The sequence below is a fragment of the Macaca mulatta genome, chromosome 7 (assembly GCF_049350105.2).
Source record: "Macaca mulatta isolate MMU2019108-1 chromosome 7, T2T-MMU8v2.0, whole genome shotgun sequence".
In the NCBI taxonomy this organism is placed as follows: domain Eukaryota; kingdom Metazoa; phylum Chordata; class Mammalia; order Primates; family Cercopithecidae; genus Macaca; species Macaca mulatta.
This window is the reverse complement of record NC_133412.1, coordinates 41,416,747-41,441,111: the sequence shown is the minus strand read 5'-3', so window position 1 is coordinate 41,441,111 and position 24,365 is coordinate 41,416,747. Positions and strand designations below refer to the sequence as shown.

At 42.3% G+C, this 24,365-nt stretch overlaps 1 protein-coding gene across 1 annotated transcript; it reads left to right on the top strand.

Annotated features, from left to right (window-relative positions):
- The first annotated feature begins 918 nt into the window (after positions 1 to 918).
- On the top strand, positions 919 to 23,043 carry CIAO2A (cytosolic iron-sulfur assembly component 2A). The gene is made up of 5 exons (XM_015142449.3): positions 919 to 1,226; positions 6,269 to 6,433; positions 14,007 to 14,056; positions 19,750 to 19,795; positions 22,580 to 23,043. Exons 1-5 carry the CDS (start codon positions 1,103 to 1,105, stop codon positions 22,675 to 22,677), a joined length of 483 nt encoding a protein of 160 aa, XP_014997935.1. The 5' UTR covers positions 919 to 1,102; the 3' UTR covers positions 22,678 to 23,043.
- The last annotated feature ends 1,322 nt before the right edge of the window (positions 23,044 to 24,365 follow it).

The following is a 24,365-nucleotide window of genomic DNA, read 5'->3' as shown; positions in this document are numbered from 1 at the left end:
ACACCAGAGGGCTTAAGATACACTTTTTTTTTTTTTTTCTTCGAGAGAAGTCTCGCTTTTCTCCCCCAGGCTTGAGTGCAATGGCTCGATCTCTGCTCACTGCAACCTCCGCCTCCCGAGTTCAAACGATTCTCCTGCCTCTGCCTTCCAAGTAGCTGGGATTAAGGTCCCTGCCACCACGCCTGGCTAATTTTTGTATTTCTTAGTAGAGACGGGGTTTGCCCATGTTGGCCAGGCTGGTCTCGAACTCCTGGCCTCAGGTGATCCGCCCGCCTCGGCCTCCCAAAGTGCTGGGATTACAGGCGTGAGCCACCGGGCCGGGCCAAGATACACTTTTAAGGATGACGATCTCCATTATGTCACCACTGTACACATTAGACACAGGAAAAGTTCTCCTGTTCTAAGTTGTCTTTGGAGGCCATTAGAAGAAATATTCGTTCAAAGGTGGGAAGCTGTGCTGGGCTGGACTGAGTTCCTTAGGAGACGAGAAAGCCAAAAAGCCTTCCCCACGCCATGCCTGACGACCTTACTGGCTTCCCCTGACGTCCCTTTTCACAGCAACTGAAACCCACTTCCTGTCCGATCAGGAAGTAAGAAAGATTTTGCCTGTTAGCGGCTCCCGCGGAGAAATAACTGTAAAGAGTCTCCGTGCTGGAAACCTCCTCCAACACTAGAACTCAAGATCTCCTTTCCCCTACCTCTTCGGGATTCATCTTTAACTTATCACGGATACTGAGTGAGATAGTCGCGGTTAACAGACCGTTACATCCACGTCTACCCGGCAGACACTACAAGACCCAGAATACAGTTCACTGCCTTCCGAAGAAAATAGCTCACGCATCCCAGCATGCAATGCGCTAACGAGGCCGCGAAGATTGTTTTTGTCCCGCCGAAACCGAGCAAAGCACGCTGGAACTTGTAGTCCTTGAGGCCCCTTCCTTAGGTCCTTCAAGCTACTCCGTCCGGCCCCGCCTATTCTCTGCTCTCCTGAACCTTTAGGCTCATCTCGGCCCATTTGAAGACCAGGAAGTTGATCAATCCCGAGGCTGCTGAGAGACGGTGGCGCGAGTGGGACAGTCGCCAGGGATGGCTGAGCGTGAGGATGCAGCGGGTGTCCGGGCTGCTCTCCTGGACGCTGAGCAGAGTCCTGTGGCTCTCGGGCCTCTCTGAGCCGGGAGCTGCCCGGCAGCCCCGGATCATGGAAGAGAAAGCGCTAGAGGTTTATGGTAATTAATTTTACCCGGCTCAGCATTTGGCGTTATAGGTGCAGGCCAGAGCTGAGGGGTGCGGGGATGATGGCCTCACCTGAGGGCTGGGAGGGGAGACCAGTTTTTTTTTTTTTTTTTCTGGCCAGCTCTTGTCCGGGGCGTAGCAGGCACTTTCTTCGGGGTCCTAAGTCACGTGGGAGTGTGGGTCTTTCTGGGAACTGGACTCTGAAAGTAAACCTGGGGCAAGCCGACTCCGGAGGTCTTAAGAGCTTCATTCTCCACGTGTGGCCTACGTCTTAGTGACCATTCCAAGACTTGTGGGAAGAGCACAAGTCTAGGGTGCTTGGTTAGGAAGCAAAACTGGCCTGATTGCACTACTAGAGCCTCGTTCTCTGGCTCCTGGACACACACTTTTGCTACCGCTGAGGGCACTTATAGGTGACAGTCGAGTTGGGGACTGGCCCAAGGTCACAGCCTCTCTCTCCGGCAAAGTCAGTAAGCAGAGGTCCCCGAAAGAAGAGAACGAGATTGGCTTCTTGTAGCGAGGCCTTGTATACACACACATCACACACATACACACTCTTACATATTGTATATTAAATATTTTCTGTTTAACCCTTGAGGCCATTTTTATTGTACAAACAAGGAAACGAAGGTTTAAAGAACTACCTGGAGGTCACACTGCCAGTAAGGAGCAGCGCAAAAAAGCGAAGACTGTGCCTTCTGGCTCTAAACTTAATGCACTTTCCACCATTTCACGATTGACTTACAACTGTTTTTTGTTTTTTAAATTATGTTGTATTGTTTTTGAAAACCGAAAAGACTGGATATAATATTGAGAGATCTAAACATAGAATACAAATATCATTCAAGTAAGGATTATAGGCCAGTGGAAGGACGCCAGGGTTAGGGAATACTTTGGGAGCTAATCTGGTTGACCTCTCTTAATGGAGGCAGGACTTACCTAATCAACCCCCAGGCAGATGATAATTATGAGTGAAATGATCTCCACAAAGCAGACAGACCACATCCCTGTCGTGCCAGATCTCTGTCCACATAATCTAGGGATGGTAGGGCAGTGGAGATATAACTTTGGAAGAGAGTGACTCTAGTCTTCAAACTGATACTGAAGGAAACCTATTTATGCAAAAATAGAGTATGTAATAGAAGGCCGTAGACTGAAAAAGAGATACAGAAATTCAGAGAAGGGGAGATACTAGTCTCTGACTGAGGGAATCTGGAAAGACTTTGAAATAAAGACGAGTCACTTGAGTTGGGCCTCAAAGAATAATTAGGATCTAGATATGTAGAGGGTCAGAGGGCATACTAAGAGGAAACTTAAAAGTATGGAGATAAGAAGATAGGAAATGACAGATAGATGGGGCTATAGGATAGAGTTTGTGGTTAAAGGTGGAGATGTGGTTGAATATTGTTTTAGGTAGTGGGATACAATTGGATACTGAAGGTTTTAAATATAAATGAAGAATTTTAATATCAGTGCAGGGCTGTGGAAGAATATTAGTCTGGGGAGTATGAGGAGAGCTTTCTTTTAATTTTTTTTTTTTTTTCTTTGAGACAGGGTCTCACTCTAGTGCCCAGGCTGGAGTGCAGTGGTGCAATCACGGCTCACTGCAGCCTTGACCTCCGAGGCTCAAGCCATGCTCCCACTTCAGCCTCCTGACTCACTGGGACTATAGGCATGCACCACCATGCCCAGCTGATTTTCGTGTTTTTTTGTAGAGATGAGGTTTTGCTATGTTACCCAGGCTGGTCTTGGACTCCTGAGCTCAAGTGATCTGCCTGTCTTGGCCTCCCAAAGGCTGGGATGACAGGCATGAGCCACCACACCCGACCCTTCTTTCTTTTTAAAGAAATAAAGCCAAACCTCTCAAATCTAGAAACTAGAAAACTAGAGAAATGTAATAAGGATGAGATTTAATTTCAGGGTTTAGTGGCATATAAAGAATATAATACAGTTAAATGAGCCTTATGGGGAGAAAGCCTAGTATGAGAGGCAGAAAATTCCTTTTCAGAAAACTCTGTTTCCCTAAGTCCCATGATAACACAGCTCTGTGAAAGAGAAACTTTATCCACTTTCTTTCCTGTATTTTCCAATTCTGTTTCTTTTTTTTTTTTTTTTTTTTTTCCTGTCACCCAGGCTGGAGTGCAGTGACACAATTTTGGCTCACTGCAGCCTCAGCCTCCTGGGTTCAAGTGATTCTCCTACCTCATCCTCCTGAGTAGCTGTGATTACAGGCACATGCCACTACACCTGGCTAATTTTTATATTTTTAGTAGAGACGGGTTTTTGCGGTGTTGGCCAGGCTGGTCTTGAACTCCTGAACTCAGGTGGGTGGTCCACTTGCCTCAGCCTCCCAAAGTGCTGGGATTACAGGCATGAGCCATCATGCTTGGCAAAATTCTGTTTCTAATCAAGTGACAAGCCCAGGAGCAACTTAAAGAGAAAATAGAGTTTGTTCTTGTTTTTCCCAGTTGCATTTCTGATTACATATAATTTTGTGTGATAAATAATAGAGCAAAACTTCAGATTTGAGAACCTCAAGCACGTTCTATGTAAAGTTCTGCTTCTTTCCTTTCTACCTCACCATTTCTCCTTATTGTTCTCCTTTCCTTCATCTTTTTCTCCAGCCTCAGAGTAAGAAAGAAATCTTGTCTTTTCCAAGGCCAACCCAGACTCCTGAATTTTTGATCCCATTCCCTTCTGCTTATTTTACCAGTCTCCCTTCCTCCCCACTTATATTTTCAATTTCTCTTCTCAAAGTTGCCCTTATACTTGTCATTGTTCTAGCTTCCTTATAAAGTCACTGTCCTTTTCCTGTCCCTCCTTTCCCAGCTAAGGCCCTAGGAAGACATTTTCAGTTCCTGCTTGCTTCCCCTTTTGCAATCTGGCTTCAGCCCACCCCCTCTCTACTGAAACTGCTTTCTTACAGCTGACTGGGGTGACAAATGAAAGACCTGTTTTAGCTCTCATCAGCCTGAATTTTTCTGCAGCATTTAATGTTATTAACCATCCCTGTCTTTCTTTCTCTAGTTCTTTTTGCTTTTATTTCTCATTCTGATCCCTAAATTAGGTGCTTCGCATGGATCTGTTGGGTCTCTTTTTTCTTTATACCACTGATTCTCAGACTGGGTTGTACCTAAGAACAACCTGAGGAATTTTTAAAACTCAAGGCCAGCAAACCAATTAAATCAGAGTCTCTGGAATTGGGGCCCAGCATCAGTTTTTGTTTGTTTGTTTTTTTTTGTTTTTTAGACAGAGTTTTTGCTCTGTTGCCCAGGTTGGAGTGCAATGACGGGATCTTGGCTCACTGCAACCTCTGCCTTCTGGGTTCAAGTGATTCTCCTGCCTCAGTGTCCCAAGTAGCTGGGATTACAGGTGCCCAGCACCACGCCTGAGTAATTTTTGTATTTTTAGTAGAGACGAGGTTTCACCATGTTCACCAGGCTAGTCTCGAACTCTTGACCTAAGGTGATCCACCAGCCTCAGCCTCCCAAAGTGCTAGGATTACAGGCCTGAGCCACTGCACCAGGCCTTGTTGTTTGTTTTGAGACATTCTTGGTAATTCCAATGTTCAGCCAAGGTTCTGCTTATTGTTTGTGAATCCTGTGGGTTTAACAACCACTCTAGCTTTGGTGCTGTTTTAAACCCTATGCTACAGTTCACCGCTTGCTAGAAAACTCCACTGGATAACCCCTTAAGCACCTCAAAATCATTCTGTATGAAATTGAACTCATTTGCCCTATGCCCCACCCAGATGTCTCCCTTGTTCTGTTTCTCTTAATTCTGCCAGTGTTCTCCTAGGTGCTATTTTAGGCCTGGTGTTTTTAGCTGGTGTCATTGGTTCTGATTTTTAGTCTGAGTCTAGCAGCTGATGATGAGTTACCAACTGACAGCACAGTGTTGTCCATGTCACTTGTCTCTAACCTCTTGAGGACTCCCTATTGCCAGTAGCTGGCTGTAAAAGACACTTGATGGTCAGACCCAAATCTCATACTCTAATACTCCTTTCACTTATGCCTACTTCCAGGCAAACTAGGGTTCTTCTTCTTTACTTTCCTTCACTTCTTTTCTTTTTTTTTTTTTTTTGAGATGGAGTCTCACTCTTGTCGCCCAGGCTGGAGAGCAGTGGCTGGATCTCGGCTTACTGCAAGCTCCGCCTCCTTGGTTCACGCCATTCTCCTGCCTCAGCCTCCTGAGTAGCTGGGACTACAGGCGCCCACCACCATGCCTGGCTAATTTTGTTTTTGTATTTTTAGTAGAGACAGGGTTTCACCGTGTTAGCCAGGATGGTCTCGATCTCCTGACCTTGTGATCCACCCAAAGTGCTGGGATTACATGCATGAGCCACCACACCCAGCCTTTTTTTTTTTTTTTTTTTGAGACAGGGTCTCGCTCTGTTGCCCAGGCTAGAGTGCAGTGACACGATCTCCGCTCTCACTGCAACCTCCGCCTCCTAGGCTCAAGCGATCTCCTGAGTAGCTGGACCACAGGCCTGTACCACCACACCCAGCTAATTTTTGTGTGTATTTTTTGTAGAGACGGGGGGGTCTCACTATGTTGCTGAGGCTGGTCTCGAACTTCTGAGTTCAAGTGATCTTCCTGCCTTTGCCTCTCAAAGTGTTTGGTTTACAGGTGTGAGCCACCATGCCCAGCTACTTTCCTTCACTTTAAATGTCAAATATAATGTTACCTTTTTTTCAAGGTTTTATTCAGATTCCACTCCTATGAAGCCTGATACCACATTATTTCAAGCTGAAAGTTATTTCTTCCTCTTGAGCTTCCATGACACTGTTTCCATTCTTACTATGTTTTCTCTGCAATGTCCGATTAGAGAAACTGGATATGGTCTTATAGTAATCCAAGAAAACAGTTTTCTCAAGAGGAAACCAGTAGTGAAAATTTCTGTCAGAAACCTGGGAGTTGCTGTAGTATTGGCTTAAATGTAAGAGAAGTCAGTGCTTAAATTAGGCCTGGCAAAATCATCTTTATTTAGAATAGTCATTTTTAATAGAATATCTTATCTCTGATGATTCTTTAGATTTGATTAGAACTATCCGGGACCCAGAAAAGCCCAATACTTTAGAAGAACTGGAAGTGGTCTCGGAAAGTTGTGTGGAAGTTCAGGAGATAAATGAAGAAGAATATCTGGTTATTATCAGGTTCACGCCAACAGTACCTCATTGCTCTTTGGCGACTCTTATTGGTAAGTTTTTATGTGCATACATGTATATTTATATAAATTCTAAATTATTCTTGCTGATATTTACCCATAATAACAATTTGCATCATTGTTGAAAAATCATACAGTGTATGTATTACATTTATGGTTTACAGAGTATTTTTGTGTATTCATCTTCTGTAGTCCTCACAATTAGCTTGTTGAGTTAAAATATTATTATCTTCATTTTGCAGATGAGGAACCTGAAGCTCAGAGAGTTTAAGTGACTTGGACAGAATCAGGTAGCCAGGAAATGGTGAAACTAAGGCTCATACCCAGATTTCCTGACTCCAAATCTGCTTCTCCTTTAGTTATGTCAGGTTACCCCTCCCAGGTATACATGCCCACAATTAATGGAGAGTGCATGTGGGCCAGTGCTTTTCCTCAGTTGTGGAGGTTGGAGTCGGTGGTGTCAGACTAACATTGCTGCCATCACCATCTCCTTTCAGTGACTCTTCTGCCTTCTACATAGTATGGGCAGAAGTCCTGTTAGGAGGCTGGATTCCCAGTATTTTGGACTTGTTAGCAGGTACAGTAAGTGTCTTTGAACATATGCTTTGTTATAAAGGGATTTTATTTCAAACCAAATGTTCATGAGTAGGGGATTGATTAAATAATCAGTGATAGTGAATGTAAACAGTGGAATACTATGCAGCTATAAAGAATGAAGAAGCTCTGCATGTACTGATATGGAGAGATCTCTGTGACATACTGTTAAGAAATAAAAGCAAGTATCATTTTGCTATCATTTGTGTAAAAGCAAAAATATACATTTGTATTTGATTGCATATGCCTGAATAATATTAATACATAAATGAATAGCTATAAGGGTGTTAGCGGGTAATAGTGGTGGTGGGAGCTGGGCAGATGGGGGAAAGGGTGGGAGGGAGACTTTATACCATTTTATGTTTTTACATTTTTGAACCATGGGACTATCTCACCTATTAAAAATCAACAAGTTTATAAAAAATATTGAAAAGGTCACTATTTCATTATTATTTCCACTATTGTGATTTCTGTCTTTTCTCACTGGTTGACCTGGGTTCCCTCTATTAGTGGTTTCCACCATATAGGCCACGTCTTGAGGGACTGGAGGTCTGTAAATCCATAGGTATTATTGTGGTTATTAAAATCCCATTGCTGACTGCACATGGTGGCTCACACCTGTAATCCCAGCACTTTGGGAGGCCAAGGTGGGTAGATCACTTGAGGTCAGGAGGTCGAGACCAGCCTGACCAACATGGTGAAACCCTGTCTCTACTAAAAAAAATACAAAATTAGGGCAGGTGTGGTGGCTCACACCTGTAATCCCAGCACTTTGGGAGGCCAAGGCGGACAGATCATGAGGTCAGGAGATGGGTAACACGGTGAAACCCTGTCTCTACTAAAACTACAAAAAATTAGCTGGGCATGGTGGTGGGTACCTGTAGTCCCAGCTACTCGGGAGGTTGAGGCAGGAGAATGGCATGAACCCGGGAAGCGGAGTTTGCAGTGAGCTGAGATTGCGCCACTGCACTCCAGCCTGGGCATCAGAGTGAGACTCCATCTCAAAAAAAAAAAAAAAAATTAGCCGGGCATGATGACTCACACCTGTAATCCCAGCTACTTGAGAGGCTGAGGCAGGAAAATCACTTGAACCTGGGAGGCAGAGGTTTCAGTGAGCTGAGATCATGCCATTGCACACCAGCCTGGGCAACAAGAGCAAAAACTTCATCTCAAAAAAAAAAATTCCCGTTGGCATGGCGGCTCATGCCTATAATCTCAGCACTTTGGAAGGCTGAGGCAGCAGATCACTTGAGGTCCGAAGTTCAAGACCAGCCTGGCCAACATGGTGAAACCCCATCTCTACTAAAAATACAAAAATTAGCTGGGCATGGTGGCACGCACCTGTAATCCCAGCTACTCAGGAGGCTGAGGCAGGAGAATCGCTTGAACATGGGAGGTGGAGGTTGCAGTGAGCTGAGATTGCGCCACTGCACTCCAGCCTAAGTAACAGAGCAAGACTCTGTCTCAAAAAAAAAAAAAAAAATCCCATTGCTAGAAAAAAACATTACTGAATGTTGAATGCATGATTATTTTTGGTCATTGGACAATTTGTGAATGAACAGATACTGAAAGTACTGCTATGGGTGTTGTGGAGGTGGTGTCTTAAAATATTTTGACATATGAGCAAGAGTTCTTAAATAGAGAGTTCAAGAACCTATAGCAAATTTATTTATTTATTTATTTTTTGAGATGGAGTTTGACTCTTGTCTCCCAGGCTGGAGTGCAGTTGTGTGATCTTGGCTCACTGCAACCTCCACCTACAGGGTTCAAGCGATTCTTCTGCCTCAGCCTCCCAAGTAGGTGGAATTACAGGCGCCTGCCACCACGCCTGGCTAAATTTTTTTGTATTTTTAGTAGAGATGGGGTTTCACTATTTTGGCCAGGCTGGTCTCGAACTTACGATATCAGGTGATCCGCCCGCCTCAGCCTCCCAAAGTGCTGGGATTACAGGCGTGAGCCACCATGCCCAGCCAGCAAATTCATTTGTTAAATTAACATTTATTTCAGTTATACAAGTAACATGTTTATTGGCAGTAATTTTGATACCCCACAAAAACATAAAGAAAAAAATTAGCTATTATGAAAGAATGTGGCTGGACTCCTATGTGGGAGGCTGAGGCAGGAGAATCGCTTGAACCCGGGAGGCGGAGGTTGCAGGAAGCCAAGATCATGCCACTGCACTCCAGCCCAGGCAACAGTGCGAGACTCCGTCTCAAAAAAAAAAAAAATATATGCTCTGGGCTAAAATTCCAGATCTATTGGCTGTCCTGTATTGTGGGCTTGGGCAAGTTACTTGACCTTTCTAAGACCCAGTTTCCTTATCTGTAAAATAGGAATATTAAGAATATCTATAGAGTTGTAAGAGTTAAGTAATAACATGAAATATCTGAATTATTTTTCTCATTAAATATTTCTTTTTTTAAACTTTTGTTGTTGAACTGGGTCTCACTCTCGCCCAGGCTGGAATGCAGTGACACAATCTCGGCTCACTGCAGGCAGCCTCCACCTCCCAGGCTCAAGTGATCCTCCCTCCTCAGTCTCCTGAAAAGTTAGAACTTCAGGCAGGCGCCACCATGCCTAGCTAGTTTTGCCATGTTGCCCGGGCTGGTCTCAAATTCCTGGGCTCAAGCAATACACATGCCTCAGCCTCCCCAAGGGCTGGGATTACAGACATGAGCCACCATACCTGGTCATCATTAAATATTATTTAATTATATAGTTATAGGTTACATGCTAATCATATTGATACATCGTAAGTTTTGTAACCATTTGGACTAATTCTAGCCTTTTGCAATTATAAATAATACTGTGATGAGCAACTTTATTTTATTTTATTTTTTGAGACGGAGTCTCACTTTATCGCCCAGGCTGGAGTGTAGTGGTGCAATCTTGGCTCACTGGAGCTTCCACCTCCCAGGTTCAAGTGATTCTCCTGCCTCAGCCTCCCAAGTAGCTAGTATTACAGGCGTCCTCCACCATTCCCAGCTAATTTTTGTATTTTTAGTAGAGATGGGGTTTCACCATGTTGGCCAGCCTGGTCTCGAGCTCCTGACCTCAAGTGATATGCCCGCTTCAGCCTACCAAAGTGCTGGGATTACAGGTGTGAGCCATCGCGCCTGACCGGACAACTTTATGTATAAATTTTTTTTTTTTTTTAATTTTTTTGAGACAGAGTCTTGCTCTGTCGCCCAGGCTGGAGTGCAATGGCACGATCTTGGCTCACCACAACCTCCACTTCCCAGGTTCAAGCGATTCTCCTGCCTCAGCCTCCTGAGCAGCTGGGATTACAGACATGTGCCACCACACCCAGCTAATTTTGTATTTTTAAAATAGAGATGTGGTTTCTCAGGCCGAGCGCGGTGGCTCACGCCTGTAATCCCAACAATTTGGGAGGCCAAGAAGGGTGGATCACGAGGTCAGGAGATCGAGACCATCCTGGCTAACACGGTGAAACCCCATCTCTACTAAAAATACAAAAAATTAGCCAGGCGAGGTGGCGGGCACCTGTAGTCCCAGCTACTCGGGAGGCTGAGGCAGGAGAATGGCGTGAACCTGGGAGGCAGAGCTTGCAGTGAGCCGAAATCGCGCCACCACACTCCAGCCTGGGCGACAGAGTGAGACTCCATCTCAAAAAAAAAAAAAAGATGTGGTTTCTCCATGTTGGTCAGGCTGGTCTCAAACTCCCAACCTCAGGTGATCTGCCCACCTCGGCCTCCCAAAGTGCTGGAATTATAGGGGTAAGCCACCGTGCCTGGCCTTATATAAATATTTTTATATATCTCATTATTGCCTCAGGATAAATTCCTATACGTGGAATAATTGGGTTAGATTATGTACGTATTTTGAAGCTTTATGGTATATATTGGTAAATCCCTATTTGGAAGTTTATACTTTTTGATGCAGGAGTTAAGGAAATAATTTTATAGAAGAAAATATTCGCCAGACGTGGTGGCCCACACCTGTAATTGTAACACTTTGGGAGGCTGAGGTGAGAGGATCACTGGAGCCTAGGAGTTTGAAACCAGCAATCTCTAAAAAAGAAAAAAAAAAAAACATGAAAAAAATTTGAATAAGTACAAATTGCATCATGATTGCAGTTATAGAAATATCAGGAGAGTGCATGAAATAAAAATAACTGTTCTATAAGGGTGCTAACATGAGATTATGGTTGGTATTTCAGATATGTACACTTCCTGAAGAAAGTTTTGTCTTAGCCCTTTTGTTATGGATTTCAGCTAAGACCATTGGCTTTTTATTTTTATTTATTTATTTATTTATTTTGAGACAGAGTCTTGCTCTGTTGCCCAGGTTGGAATGCAGTGGTGCTATCCTGGCTCACTGCAACCTCCGCCTCCTGGGTTCGAGCAATTCTCGTGCCTCTGCCTCCAAGTAGCTGGGATTACAGGCACGTGCTACCATGCCCAACTAATTTTTTGTATTTTCAATAGAGACGGGGTTTCTCCATGCAAACTCCTGGCCTCAAGTAATCCACCCGCCTTGGCCTCCCAAAGTGCTGGGATTACAGGTGTGAGCTACCACGCCCAGCCTATTGGCTTTTTAGAGAATTGTATAATAGTGTGTCATAGTAGTTATGTTCAGTCAACACAGCTGGAAAACTTGAGAGAGCCCTTTGTCTCTGATGTGTTAAGAGATACTCCTCCCGAGCTGGTAGTCCTAGCCCGGAAAGGTGCCTGAGTAAGAGTATCACCTATTCAGTGTTACCTTGGTAAGTGATTGACAAGACTCCAAGGGAACAAGAGGGGTAAAGCAGGGAAACAAGTTGATAATCATTTGTGGTTACTTATTCCAGATAAGAATGGCTGAAGGCAGCTGTGGTCCAATGGGAAGGGTCATAGGGTTTGGAGGTCAGAAGGTGTAGGTTTGGGTTCTACCTCTGCCACTTGTTAACTAATTAATGTTAAACAAATCACTTACCTTGGTTTCTTGGCTGTAAAATGAAAATTATAAAATAGTATAAAATAGTATTAGCTGTTTTTATACTATTATTGTACACTTGTGTGTCAGGTACTGTTTTAAACACATTACATAACAAGTTATTCCTCATAGCAACCCTATATATTGTGATATTATTATATTTTTTAATATTATTATTATTATTATTACTTTTAGAGATGGGGTCTTGCTATATTGCCCAGGCTGGTCTTGAACTCCTGGGCTCAAGCAGTCCTCCTGCCTTGGCTTCCCAAAGTGCTGGGATTACAGGCATGAGCCACCTTGCCCAGCTGATACTATAATACCTGTTTTACAGATAAGGAAACTGAAGCTCAGAGAGGTTAAGTAACTTATGCAGGATCATAGCGAGTCTGTAGTGAAGCTACTTTTGAAACCTAAAGTATCTCAATTATGCTGTACTACTTCTCTTGAGGATAATGATGCTCAAAAAAGTGCTTTGTGAATTGTAAAACACCTACCAACAGTGACTAAAATACATGAGGATATTCAGACAGTACACAGATAACAAATTAAGGAGACAATTGTGGGGCCAGGCGAAGAGGAACTCTCCCAAATATGCTTTAAGGCAGATCCTCTGAAGAGAGACCCTCTTAAGGAAATGATATATTTTCTTTAGAATTCTCTAATATTTATTATAGAACTACTGTATTCAAGACTGTAAGAGGCCAGGTGCAGTGGCTCACGCCTGTAATACCAGCACTTTGGGAGGCCGAGGCGGGCAGATCACTTGAGGTCAGGAGTTCGAGACCAGCCTGGCCAACATGATGAAACCTCGTCTCTACTAAAAATACAAAAATTAGTGGGTGTGGTGGTTTGCTTCTGTAGTCCCAGCTACTCGGGAGACTGAGACAGGAGAATCTCTTGAACCCAGGAGATGAAGGTTGCAGTGAGCTGAGATCTCGCCACTGCACTCCAGCCTGGGCGACAGAGCAAGACTCTGTCTCAAAAAAAATAAATAAGTAAATAAAGACCCCGTGGCAAGCACCACCTCATTATATCTCATCTACTCCTTTTCCCTGTTTTGGGATTTTTCAAAAAATTCTCTTAGAAAACGAAATGGTACTTAGAAAACCAAAACCAAGTTACTACCTCCCTAAAAGATAAGTAGTCTAACAATTATATCTTGCTGTATTCCTGTATGGTTTGAGGTTTTGTTGATGTGTCTTAGCATGGGATGATAAACTGAACTTCAGTGGAACTTTTTTTAAAGAAGTTACTGTATTTGTACCTTGCAGGCATAAAGGATTACAAATTTGAGAGGTTTTATATGGCCCTTTTAAAATGGCTTTGACTTGGTTTTATTTTTTTGTGTGGCCTGGCCTGTTGTGGGTCATTTTAAAAAGTTAATTGAATTGGCCAGGTGGGGTGGCTCATGCCTGTAATCCCAGCGCTTTGGGAGGCTGAGGCACACGGATCACTTGAGGTAAGGAGTTTGAGACCAGCCTGGCCAACAAGGCAAAACCCCATCTCTACCAAAAATATACAAAATTAGCTGGGTGTGGTGGCATGCACCTGTAATCCCAGCTACTCAGGAGGCTGAGGCAGGAGAATTGCTTGAACCGAGAGGCAGAGGTTGTAGTGAGTCGAGATCGCACTCCTGCACTCCAGCCTGGGTGACAGTGTGAGACTCCATCTCAAAAAAAAAAAAAAAAAAAGCTTAATGAGTTAATTGACTTTTGCTGGAAGGCCAACTAATGTAGTAAAAATGGCCTGGGCTTTCTAGTGGTCATAGGTTCCAATCCCAATTCTGCCACTATTGTAACTCAGTGACCTTGAGGAAGTTACATTGTGACCTTGGTTTAAAAATTTGTAGAAGGGGGTTAGTAATAGTTTATTGGATTATCCTAAGGAATATGTAAGATTATATAGTAAATGTCCTTGTGTGGTGCCAGACTCAAAGGAGCTCTGCTCTGGATTGAGCCAAAGCTGTTTTCAGCGACTATGTTGTATGGGGGCACATAAACGAAGCTGTATGCTTTTTCAAGAACCAATAAGAAGCAATAAAGAGATGACTGGAGGTGTTTTTTTCCCTCCACAGGGCTGTGCTTAAGAGTAAAACTTCAGCGATGTTTACCATTTAAACATAAGGTAAGAAAGATGTGTTTTTGTTGTTGTTGTAAAACAGCTTTGTTGAGATATAATTCACATACCACACAATTCACGTATTTATAGTATACCATTTCAGTGGTTTTTGCTTGTCTGTTACTCATTTGCTTATCTGTTATTCAGTTGATGGACATTTAGGTTGTTTCTACTTTTTGTCTATTATAAGTAATGCTGCTATGAACATTCATGTATAAGTTTTTGTGTAGGCATATGTTTTCATTTCTTTTCCACCTGTGAGTGGAATCGCCCAGTCCTATGGTAACTCTGTGGTTAACATTTTGAGGAATTGTTTGTTTTCCACAGTGGCTGCACCATTCTGCATTCCCACCAACACTGTATGAGGGTTCCCACTTCTCTACCTCCTTGCTAACGTTTATTATTATCTTTGTTTATAGCCATTCTAGTGAGTATGAAGTGATGGTTTTTTGTTTTGTTTTTGTTTTTGTTTGAGTCGGAGTCTCACTCTGTCACCCAGGCTGGAGTGCAGTGGCACCATCTTAGCTCACTGCAACCTCTGCCTCCTGGGTTCAAGCGATTCTGCTGCCTCAGCCTCCTGAGTAGCTGGGACTACAGGCGCCCGCTACCACGCCTGGCTAATTTTTTGTATTTTTAGTAGAGACGGGGTTTCACTATATTGGCCAGACTGGTCTCCAACTCCTGACCTCGTGATCCACCCGCCTCAGCCTCCCAAAGTGCTGGGATTACAGGGGTGAGCCACCACACCCAGCCTTGTTTTTGTTTTTGAGACAGTCTCGCTCTGTTGCCAGGCTGGAGTACAGTGGCGCAATCTCGACTCACTGTAACCTCCTCCTCCAGGGTTCAAGTGATTCTCATGCTTCAGCCTCCCAGACAGCTGGGATTATAAGCATGTACCACCATTCCCGGCTATTTTTTTTTTATTTTTAGTAGAGACAGGGTTTCACCATGTTGGCCAGGCTGGTCTTGAACTCTTGGCCTCAAGTAATCCACTGCCTCGGCCTCCCAAAGTGCTGGGATTACAGGCGTGAGCCACCACACCCTGCTGTCATGGTGGTTGTGATTTTTATTTCTCTGGTGGCTAATAATGTTGAGAACCTTTTCATGTGCTTTTTGGCCATTTGTATATCTTTGGAGAGCTGTCTATTCAGATCCTTTGCCCATTTTAAAATAAGGATGTGTTTTTATTATTGAATTATAAGAGTTCTTTATATATTCTAAATACAAATCCCTTACCAGATATGATTGGCAAATATGTTCTCCCATCCTGTGTGTCGTCTTTTCAGTTTCTTGAAGGTGTCCTTTACAGTACAAAAGCTTTAAATTTTGATAAAGTCTCATTCGTTTTTAATTTTTTTACTTGTGCTTTTGGTGTGATATCTGAGGAAAATGTTTTTAACCCTACTATTGAGCAAGAATATGGATATCACAGTTAATTCATAGTAATTGGTTATAGTTCATGAATGATTCGGGCTTGTCTCTTACTGCCTTTTGTAATTGCTGGGCAATTATGCCTTCTCTATCTTGCTGCTGCCAAGCCTTTACACAGAGTACCCTGTCTAACTTGGAGTTCCTTTCCTCCCATCTCATATGTTCAAATCCTACACATCTTTTTTGTTTGCTATTGAGACAGCGTCTTGCTCTGTCTCCCAGGCTGGAGTGCAGTGGTGTGATCACTGCTTACTGCAGCCTCTGTCTCCCAGGCTCAACTGATTCTCCCACCTCAACCTCCCAAGTAGCTAGGACTATAGGCATGTACCGCCATGCCTGGCTAATTTTTTCTTAAATTTTGGTAGAGATGAGGTCTCTCTTTGTTGCCCAAGCTAATCTCAAACTCCAGGGCTCAAGTGATCATCTTGCCTTGGCCTCCCAAAATGTTGGGATTATAGGCATGAACCACTGGCCTGGCCAAATCCTACCCACATTTTAAGGCCCAGTGAAATACTTTTTTTATTTTCCATGATGTCAGTCCTGATTTCTTTCTCTTTTTTAAAATGAATTTTTATTTATCTTTTTAAATTTCTTTCTTTTTTTTAATCTTTAATTTTTTTTTAAATTTTTTTGTATTCACCTTTCCATACTACTAGTCCTGATTTCCATAACTAAACCTATTTCTTTTTTTGAATTGCCATAGCTCTTTCTTTTTTCTTTCTTTTTAAAGACAGAGTCTCACCCTGTTGCCCAAGCTGGAGTATAGTGGTATGATTACAGCTCACCGAACCTTTGATCTCCCGGGTTCAAGTGAGCCTCCCTCCTTACCCTCCCAAGTAGCTGGAACCACAGGCATATGCCACCATGCCCAGCTAATTTTATAGTGACAGTGTCTCACTATGTTACCCAAGCTGGTCTCGAACTCCTGGGCTCAGGCAGTCCTCCCACCTCAGTCTCCCAAAGTGTTTGGGATTATAGGCGTGAGCCACTGCACCTGGCCCCATGGCTCTTTCTTTGTCTTCTGATGTAGAGAGTGTCATTTTCTAACTTGTGTTCTAACTATTTAATTTTCATCTTCCCTCCTGGACTGTCAGCTGCTGCTGCTTCTTTTTTTTTTTTTTTTGTGATGGAATCTCACTCTGTTGCCCAGGCTGGAATGCAGTGGTACGATCTAGGCTCAGTGCAGCCTCTGTCTCCTGGGTTCAAGCGATTATCCTGCCTCAACCTCCCAAATACCTGGGATTACAGACACACACCACCACACCCAGCCAAATTTTTGTATTTTTAGTAGAGCCAGGGTTTCGCCATGTTGGCCAGTTTGGTCTCGAACTCCTGACTTCAGGTGATACACCTGCCTCAACCTCCCAAAGTGCTGGGATCTCACAGTCATGAGCCACCACACCTGACCAGCTGTCAGCTTCTTGAAGTCAAGATTCATAAATGATACATCTCTGTGTTCCTGCTATGATCTTATACATATTAGCAGCTCAATAAATACGTCTTAAATTGAGTAAATTAATAAATTATAATACTAGTGGTTTATGATGCCCGGTGAATTTTATTTTACTTTGCATTTTTAACTGTTTTAATTACAGTGTTTAACTTTTTATTTGGAATTAAAATAATGAAAGAAAAGAAATAAAATAGTGAAGAATAGTACAAAGAAATTACATATATCCTTCACCCAGATTCAGATTCACTAATTGTTAACATTTTGCCACATTTGGTTTATCATTAATTTCTCTCTATATATGTACACACACACACACACACACACATTTTTTGGAAATGTTTGAGTGCAGGTGTAATGCCCCGTTACTCTAAATACCATAGGATGTATTTCCTGAAAACAAGGACATTCTCTTACATTACCACAGTATAAATTTCAAAACCAGCACATTGATACAGTACTGTCATCTAATCTACAGCATATATTCAAATTTCCCCTGTTGTCTGGTAACATCCTTCATGGTGGTCCCTCCTCCTGGCTCTGGTCCTCTACCCCATCACACATTGCATTAGTTGTCATGTCTTTTAGTCTCATTTAATTTGGAGTAGTTCCTTAGCCTTTGTTTCATGATCTTGATAGTTTTGAAGAATGTAAACCAGATATTTTATAGATTGTCCCTCAAATTGAGTTTTCAATTTATGCATTGAAATGCATAAATTGCATTTTACGGTTAGATTCAGTTTATGCATTTTTGGCAAGAATACTGAATAAATGTGTTCTCATTGCATCACATCAGAGGCCTATAAATTCAGTTTGTTCCATTATTGGTGACAGCTCCCCTCATCAATTGTTTAGTTACCCCAAAATATAGTTCATATAGGAATAGCTGCATAAATGCTGCCTCTTCCCCTTTATCATTTTTAGAATAATGAGTCCTGCATAAATTTATACTGAAGTAAATCGGTATAGAGTGATTCTATACCTGTTGCTTTGCGGTCTAGAATAAGAGTAGGAGAAAGGTGTTTTGTTTTGTTTCGTTTTGTTTTTTTTGAGACAAAGTCTTGCTCTCTCACCCAGGCTGAAGTGCAGTGGCACAATCTCAGCTTACTGCAACCTCCGCCTTCCAGGTTCAAGGGATTCTCCTGCCTCAGCCTCCCGAGTAGCTGGGACTACAGGCGCATGCCACCAGGCCTGGCTAATTTTTTGTATTTTTAGTAAAGACAGGGTTTTACTATGTTAGCCAGGATGGTCTTGATCTCCTGACCTCGTGATTCACCTGCCTCGGCCTCCCAAAGTGCTGGGATTACAGGCGTGAACCACCGCGCCCGGCCTGTTTTGTTTTTTTAAGGAGATTGGGGCCAGGTGCAGTGGCTCACGCCTGTAATCTCTATACTTTGGGAGACCTAGGTGAGCAGATTACTTGAGCTCAGGAATTCAAGACCAGCTTGGGCAATATGGCGAAACCCTATCTCTACAAAAAAAAATAGAGACGAGGGAGGAGAGGGGTGGGAGTGTGGGAGCTGAGGTGGGAGGATCACCTGAGCCCAGGAAGTCGAGGCTGTAGTGAGACATGATCGCGCCACTGCACTCCAGCCTGGGTGACAGAGTAAGACCTGTCTCAAAAAAAAAAAAAAAAAGATTGACCTAGATGACCTTTAAGGTCCCTTTTAACTATAATAAGTTATGATTTTTCTCACTCATGAGAAACATCTCAGTAGTAAATAAGTAAATAAAAATTAGTTCATCTGTTCCAATGTTCTCTGGAAAGTAGATGTCTTTATTCCAGCATACTGTCTTTACCACAGGATTTGCAATAATTTTGTAGGTTGTCTCAGAAGCTCTGGGTCTTGGAGGGTAGCTCATGTCTATGGGTGCAGCAGGGCCAGGAGGGATAGCTTAACCAGTATTATACTTGAGAATAAATTTAGCAAGATAATAATGAATGAGAAAAGAAGGATGCTGAAAACTGTATATTGTGATCCCATTTTTGTAAAACAAGCAATGTGAAGAAACATCCAACCCTGGTGTGTGTGTGTGTGTAAAATCTGTGTAAGATTATGTGGGTATAGAGAAGAATATGGAAGAAACCACACTAGATCATTATTGTAGATTTCCTGGGTCAGTCGCAGGGCAGCAGGAAGTTTAGATACTGAGTTGGGAAGAAGTAGAGTGCAAAGAGAGATATTCTTAAGTAAAACAACATATATGAGATCTCATTTGTGTAAAATGGTATTTTTGTGTATTCATAAAAAAATTAATGGAAGTACCACTGGCAGGCCTTTCCCAGGTGACCAAAATAAAAAATCCTACTCATTTTGGTCCTTTTTCTTTAGAGAAGGATGTGGGAGGCTTGTCCCTAAGTCTCTGATGTTAGAAACAAGATTTGGGGCTGCTGGGCACAGTGGCTCATGCCTGTAATCTCAACACTTTGGGAAGCCGAGGCAGGTGGATCACCTGAGGTCAGGAGTTTGAGACCAGTCTGGCCAACATGGCAAAACCCCATCTCTACTAAAAAAAAAAAAAAAAAAAAAATTAGCTGGGTGTGGTGGCATGCGCCTGTAATTCTAGCTACTTGGGAGGCTGAGGTAGGAGAATTGCTTGAACCCAGGAGGTGGAGGTTGCAGTGAGCCAAGATCACACCACTGCACTCCAGCTTGGGCAACAGAGTGAGACTCCATCTCAAAAAGAAAAAAAAAAAAAAAAAAAACAGGATTTGGGCCCTCATCCCTAGATGTGTGAATTTACTGTACATTCCACTTCACTCTCTTATCTTAGAATGCGCTAATGTTTTTTCTTTTACTTTTTTTTCCCTTTCCAGTTGGAAATCTACATTTCTGAAGGAACCCATTCAACAGAAGAAGACAGTAAGTAAATGTTAAAACATAATTGAAAAATAATTGAAAAACAACTTCAGATAGTATTTGGATCCAATATCTTGGATATTGGATTCTTCCGCCAGCCAAGTATCTACTGGGTTACTTTTAAAAAAGTACATAATTAGTTATTAGCTCTTCCTTCCTAGGTGAGGAAACCTAGGCATTTCAAAGTAGTAATTTTTGCAGTGGACTCTTGAGTGCGCTGGAGCCCATGGATGTTGACTGGTTTGGGCCAGTGGCTACACATCTGTAAAGAATATCCAGCACTAGGGACCTTGACTTACGAGCTGTAAGTAGGCTTCTTTTCTTTGGTGGCAGGATAGAAAGAGCTGTGTACTTGAAATTGAAAGTCTAGCAAGTAGAGCTTTAGTGAATCTTGGGGTAGGTGCTGTCTCTCTGGGTTAGTATATTAGAATGGGAGTGGGTTTTATATAGAGGACCTCTGGCCTACAGAGAGAAATCAATCAGTAGCTACTTAAAAATAGCAGAAGTGGGGTTTGGGAAAAGCAAAAGACAAAATGTTCTGTATGAGCCATGTGTTACCTTAAAAATAGAATTTTAATGTTTTTAATCTACAAATGATAGAGTGCAAATAATGAGAAATACATTTAAAAGGCACGTTATACTTAAGTTTCATCACTAAGTAAATTGAGAAGGTGGGAAGAAATAGCAGAGGAATGGAAGAAAGAGATAATAGAGGAAGGGCGACAGTGAGATAGATACCCAGAAGACTCAGAAAGGCATGCACAGGGCTGGAGAGAGACACACAAAATCTCCTACGTAAAAGACAGCTCTAGAGAGGGAAGCCTGCTGCTTCCAAAGGAACAGCCCATCCAGGAAACTTTTTAGGTAATGTCATGAAAACTATTAAAAACCATGTCCTATCTATAGTTCTAGACATGTAGATTATTATACTCTTTGCGACTTGAATTTCTTTAAACCCCATGAGCTGAGGGCTTCTACCTCTGATTTAGAAAATAAGAATTTAGGTACCGTAAATCCACTCAGGTTATCCTTTTGAAATTCCTTGAATGATGAGATTTTACAACAGCAATAATATTAAACCTTATGATTCTTGTTTTACATTTAGTAAATATTTACTAAGTGCCTTCTATGTGTGGGTACAGTTCAGCCTTTGAGATGCATTCCTGCCTTTGTGGAGCCTACATTGTAGTAGGAAGACACTAAATTGAAAATATTTTCACAGGAATATGTGTATGTTTGTGTGTATTCTACATGAGACATTTTAGCAGCATCCCAGAAAACTCAATCCACATTAAGAATATAGTTGTCTCGCCGGGCGCGGTGGCTCAAGCCTGTAATCCCAGCACTTTGGGAGGCCGAGGCGGGTGGATCACGAGGTCAGGAGATCGAGACTATCCTGGCTAACATGGTGAAACCCCGTCTCTACTAAAAATACAAAAAACTAGCTGGGCGTGGTGGCGGGCGCCTGTAGTCCCAGCTACTTGGGAGGCTGAGGCGGGAGAATGGCATGAACCCGGGAGGCGGAGCTTGCAGTGAGCCCAGATCACGCCACTGCACTCCAGCCTGGGAGACACAGCGAGACTCCATCTCAAAAAAAAAAAGAATATAGTTGTCTCTCTTTCGAACTCTTCTGTTAAGAGTGCTGTTAGCTAATTACAGAAAACGTAATGGGCTAATACCTTTATTATATGAAGATCCATTCAAACTAATTTTAGAAAAAGATCTAGTAGATTAACAGAAAGAGACATGAACAGGAAATTCATGCAAGAAGAATTAATATATGCACATGGAAAATGTTCTATGTTCCTATTAGTCAAGGAAATGCAAATTATAACAATAACATTGAGCCGTTTTCTACCTCCTGTTTTATGTATGTATATGTGTGTATTTGTTTTTATTAAATAATACCAGCTATTGCCCGGGCATGGTGGTTCACACCTGTAACCCTAGCACTTCGGGAGGCCAAGGCGAGAGAATGCCTTGAGGCCAGAATTTGAGGCCAGGATTTCAAGAGTAGCCTGGGCAACATAGTGAGACCCTGTCTCTACAAAAAAATGTGAAAATTAGCCACGTGTGGTGGCTCATGCCTGTGGGAGGCTGAGGCAGGAGGATCTCTTGAACCCAGGAGTGGGAGGTTACAGTGAGCTATGATTGCACCACTGCACTCAAGCCTGGATGACAGAGCAGGACCCTGTCTCAAAGGATAATAATAATAATGATAATACTACCAGGTATTGCTGCCAAACTGATAGCTCATGTATTGGTGTTGACAATATAAATTGGTGAGTAATTTTGGGAAGTAAATCATTGATATGAATCACACCATAAAAATATTCGTACTCTTAAAAAAATCCCATTTTTGAGAATATTTCCAAAAAGAAGGCTATATGTTTAAAGGTATTCATTGTAGCATAGTGTTCATAATTACTTTAGAACACTTAAGACTTCTACCATGTTAAATAACCCTGTAGTTTAAAATACAGGCTTAAGGGATGAAAAATAGCAATTTTCAAAATTGTATTTACTCTGAATATAACTGTATAAAAATATATATATGGACAAAGACTAGAAAGAAAAAAATAGATGTGGTAAGTAGTAGAATTCTAGTAGATATTTTTCTCTTAAGTCTGCCTTCTAGATGGGAAATTACATTATGAGTAATTAGCCAAAAACAGCTTTAAGTTCTCAAGGAGTTCAAGTTTTTGTTTCAGCAGACTAATAAAAATACTGTCTGGCGCTGTATATTGACACAGTTCTTCTGCTAACTTTTGTCTGTGTATTTTTCAGTCAATAAGCAGATAAATGACAAAGAGCGAGTGGCAGCTGCAATGGAAAACCCCAACTTACGGGAAATTGTGGAACAGTGTGTCCTTGAACCTGACTGATAGCTGTTTTAAGAGCCATTGGCCTGTAATTGTTTGATATATTTGTTTAAACTCTTTGTATAATGTCAAAGACTCATGTTTAATACATAGGTGATTTGTACCTCAGAGCATTTTTTTAAAGGATTCTTTCCAAGCCAGATTTAATTATAAGGTAGTATCTAATTTGTTCAATGTATAACATTCTCAGGATTTGTAACACTTAAATGATCAGACAGAATAATATTTTCTAGTTATTATGTGTAAGATGAGTTGCTATTTTTCTGATGCTCATTCTGATACAACTACTTTTCGTGTCAAATATCTACTGTGCGCAAATGTACTCAATTTAAATCATTACTCTGTAAAATAAACAGATGATTCTTGTAATGACTCACTGTTTTTATTGGATTGTAAATTCCAGTGTAAATGTCAACTCCTAAAAGATATCTTCAAAGCTTTATTTTTGCTGATTATTTTGTAGAATCAGAGATGTGAGAACCAAAAGGAACCCTTACGATTGGGCCTACCTTCCTTCCAAGGAGAGTCCTAGACTCCTTCATAGATAAGGAACAAATGTGGAGAAGGCTAGATGGCATACACAGTTTTGAAGATCAAGAAGTCCACCAAAGAAGTTTTGATTAAACCAACCTAAATGTATGGTCTGCACTTTATTTGTACTTCATTTGGTTTGTTTTAGGGGTTAATGGTTATGTGACGTATAGTAGCCTCGAACATGGCCCCCATGATCCTCACTTGCTGGTATTCATGCCCTTGTATAGTTTCCTTCCATATTGAATTAGAGCTGATGGATGTACTAATACAGAATAACAGAAGTGACAGTGGGTGACTTCTGAGGCTAGATCATAAAAGGTATTGCTGTTTTCACCTTAGTCTCTTGGATTGCTCATTCTGTGGGAATCCAGCTACTATGTCACGAGAACTCAAGCCACCCTGTGGAGAGTTCCACGTGGAGTGCAACTGAAGTCTCCCAGCAACAACCAGCGCCAGTTTGCAAACCATGTGAGTGAACTCCTGAGCCAGAACTGCCTAGCTCCCAAAGTCTGGACCTAAGCACTGTGTTGGGTGCCAAGGACACAAAGATAAATCAGCCATTGTCTGTCCTGGAGTTCATACTTATCAACCTGTACCTTCAGCTTCTCTCTGCTCTAGGCAGTAAGTGATTCAGGCTCAGTCTTATCTAGTGCCTGAGCTAGCCCTGGTCAAGTAGAAGCAGAAGCCAGGCAGCAGGTCCAAAGACAAAACCATGCCTTAGGGACTGTCTGGTGAGGACGCTACTGACATGCAACTCCAAGTGGATTATTGCTACAGGAGTCACCTGAGCTGCTGGTCCTGCTGCTCCTGGAAGCTAGATGTGACTTCTGTTGTCTCTGCTACTGTCAGAATGATTTCTCATTTTTGTGTGACTCACTCCAGCTTCCTAGTCCTGGGTGAGATCTCTAGTCGGTTGATCTCAAGTCACATGTCCATGTCCTGGCTGCCAAGGAGGTAGGAGAAAAGAAAATCTGACCTTTGGTGTGGAGAGGTGGACTCTGTCCCCCCAGAAAGACTCACATGGTGGGAATTCTATAGTAGAGTGACAGGGATCAAAAAACTAACGTCTATTGCATTAATAGTCCATCTTTGGCAAGGGTTAGGAAATGTTTTTGGAAAAGGGCCACATAGGCACTATTTTAGACTTTTTAAGCCAT

What these genes read in the sequence shown, in the direction of transcription:
- CIAO2A (XM_015142449.3), top strand. Translation starts at nt 1,103, where the DNA reads ATGCAGCGGGTGTCCGGGCTGCTCTCCTGGACGCTGAGCAGAGTCCTG. An exon ending in CTCTTTGGCGACTCTTATTG is followed by an intron (nt 6,434 to 14,006) that starts GTAAGTTTTTAT and finishes TTCCCTCCACAG; the next exon opens with GGCTGTGCTTAAGAGTAAAA. An exon ending in GTTTACCATTTAAACATAAG is followed by an intron (nt 14,057 to 19,749) that starts GTAAGAAAGATG and finishes TTCCCTTTCCAG; the next exon opens with TTGGAAATCTACATTTCTGA.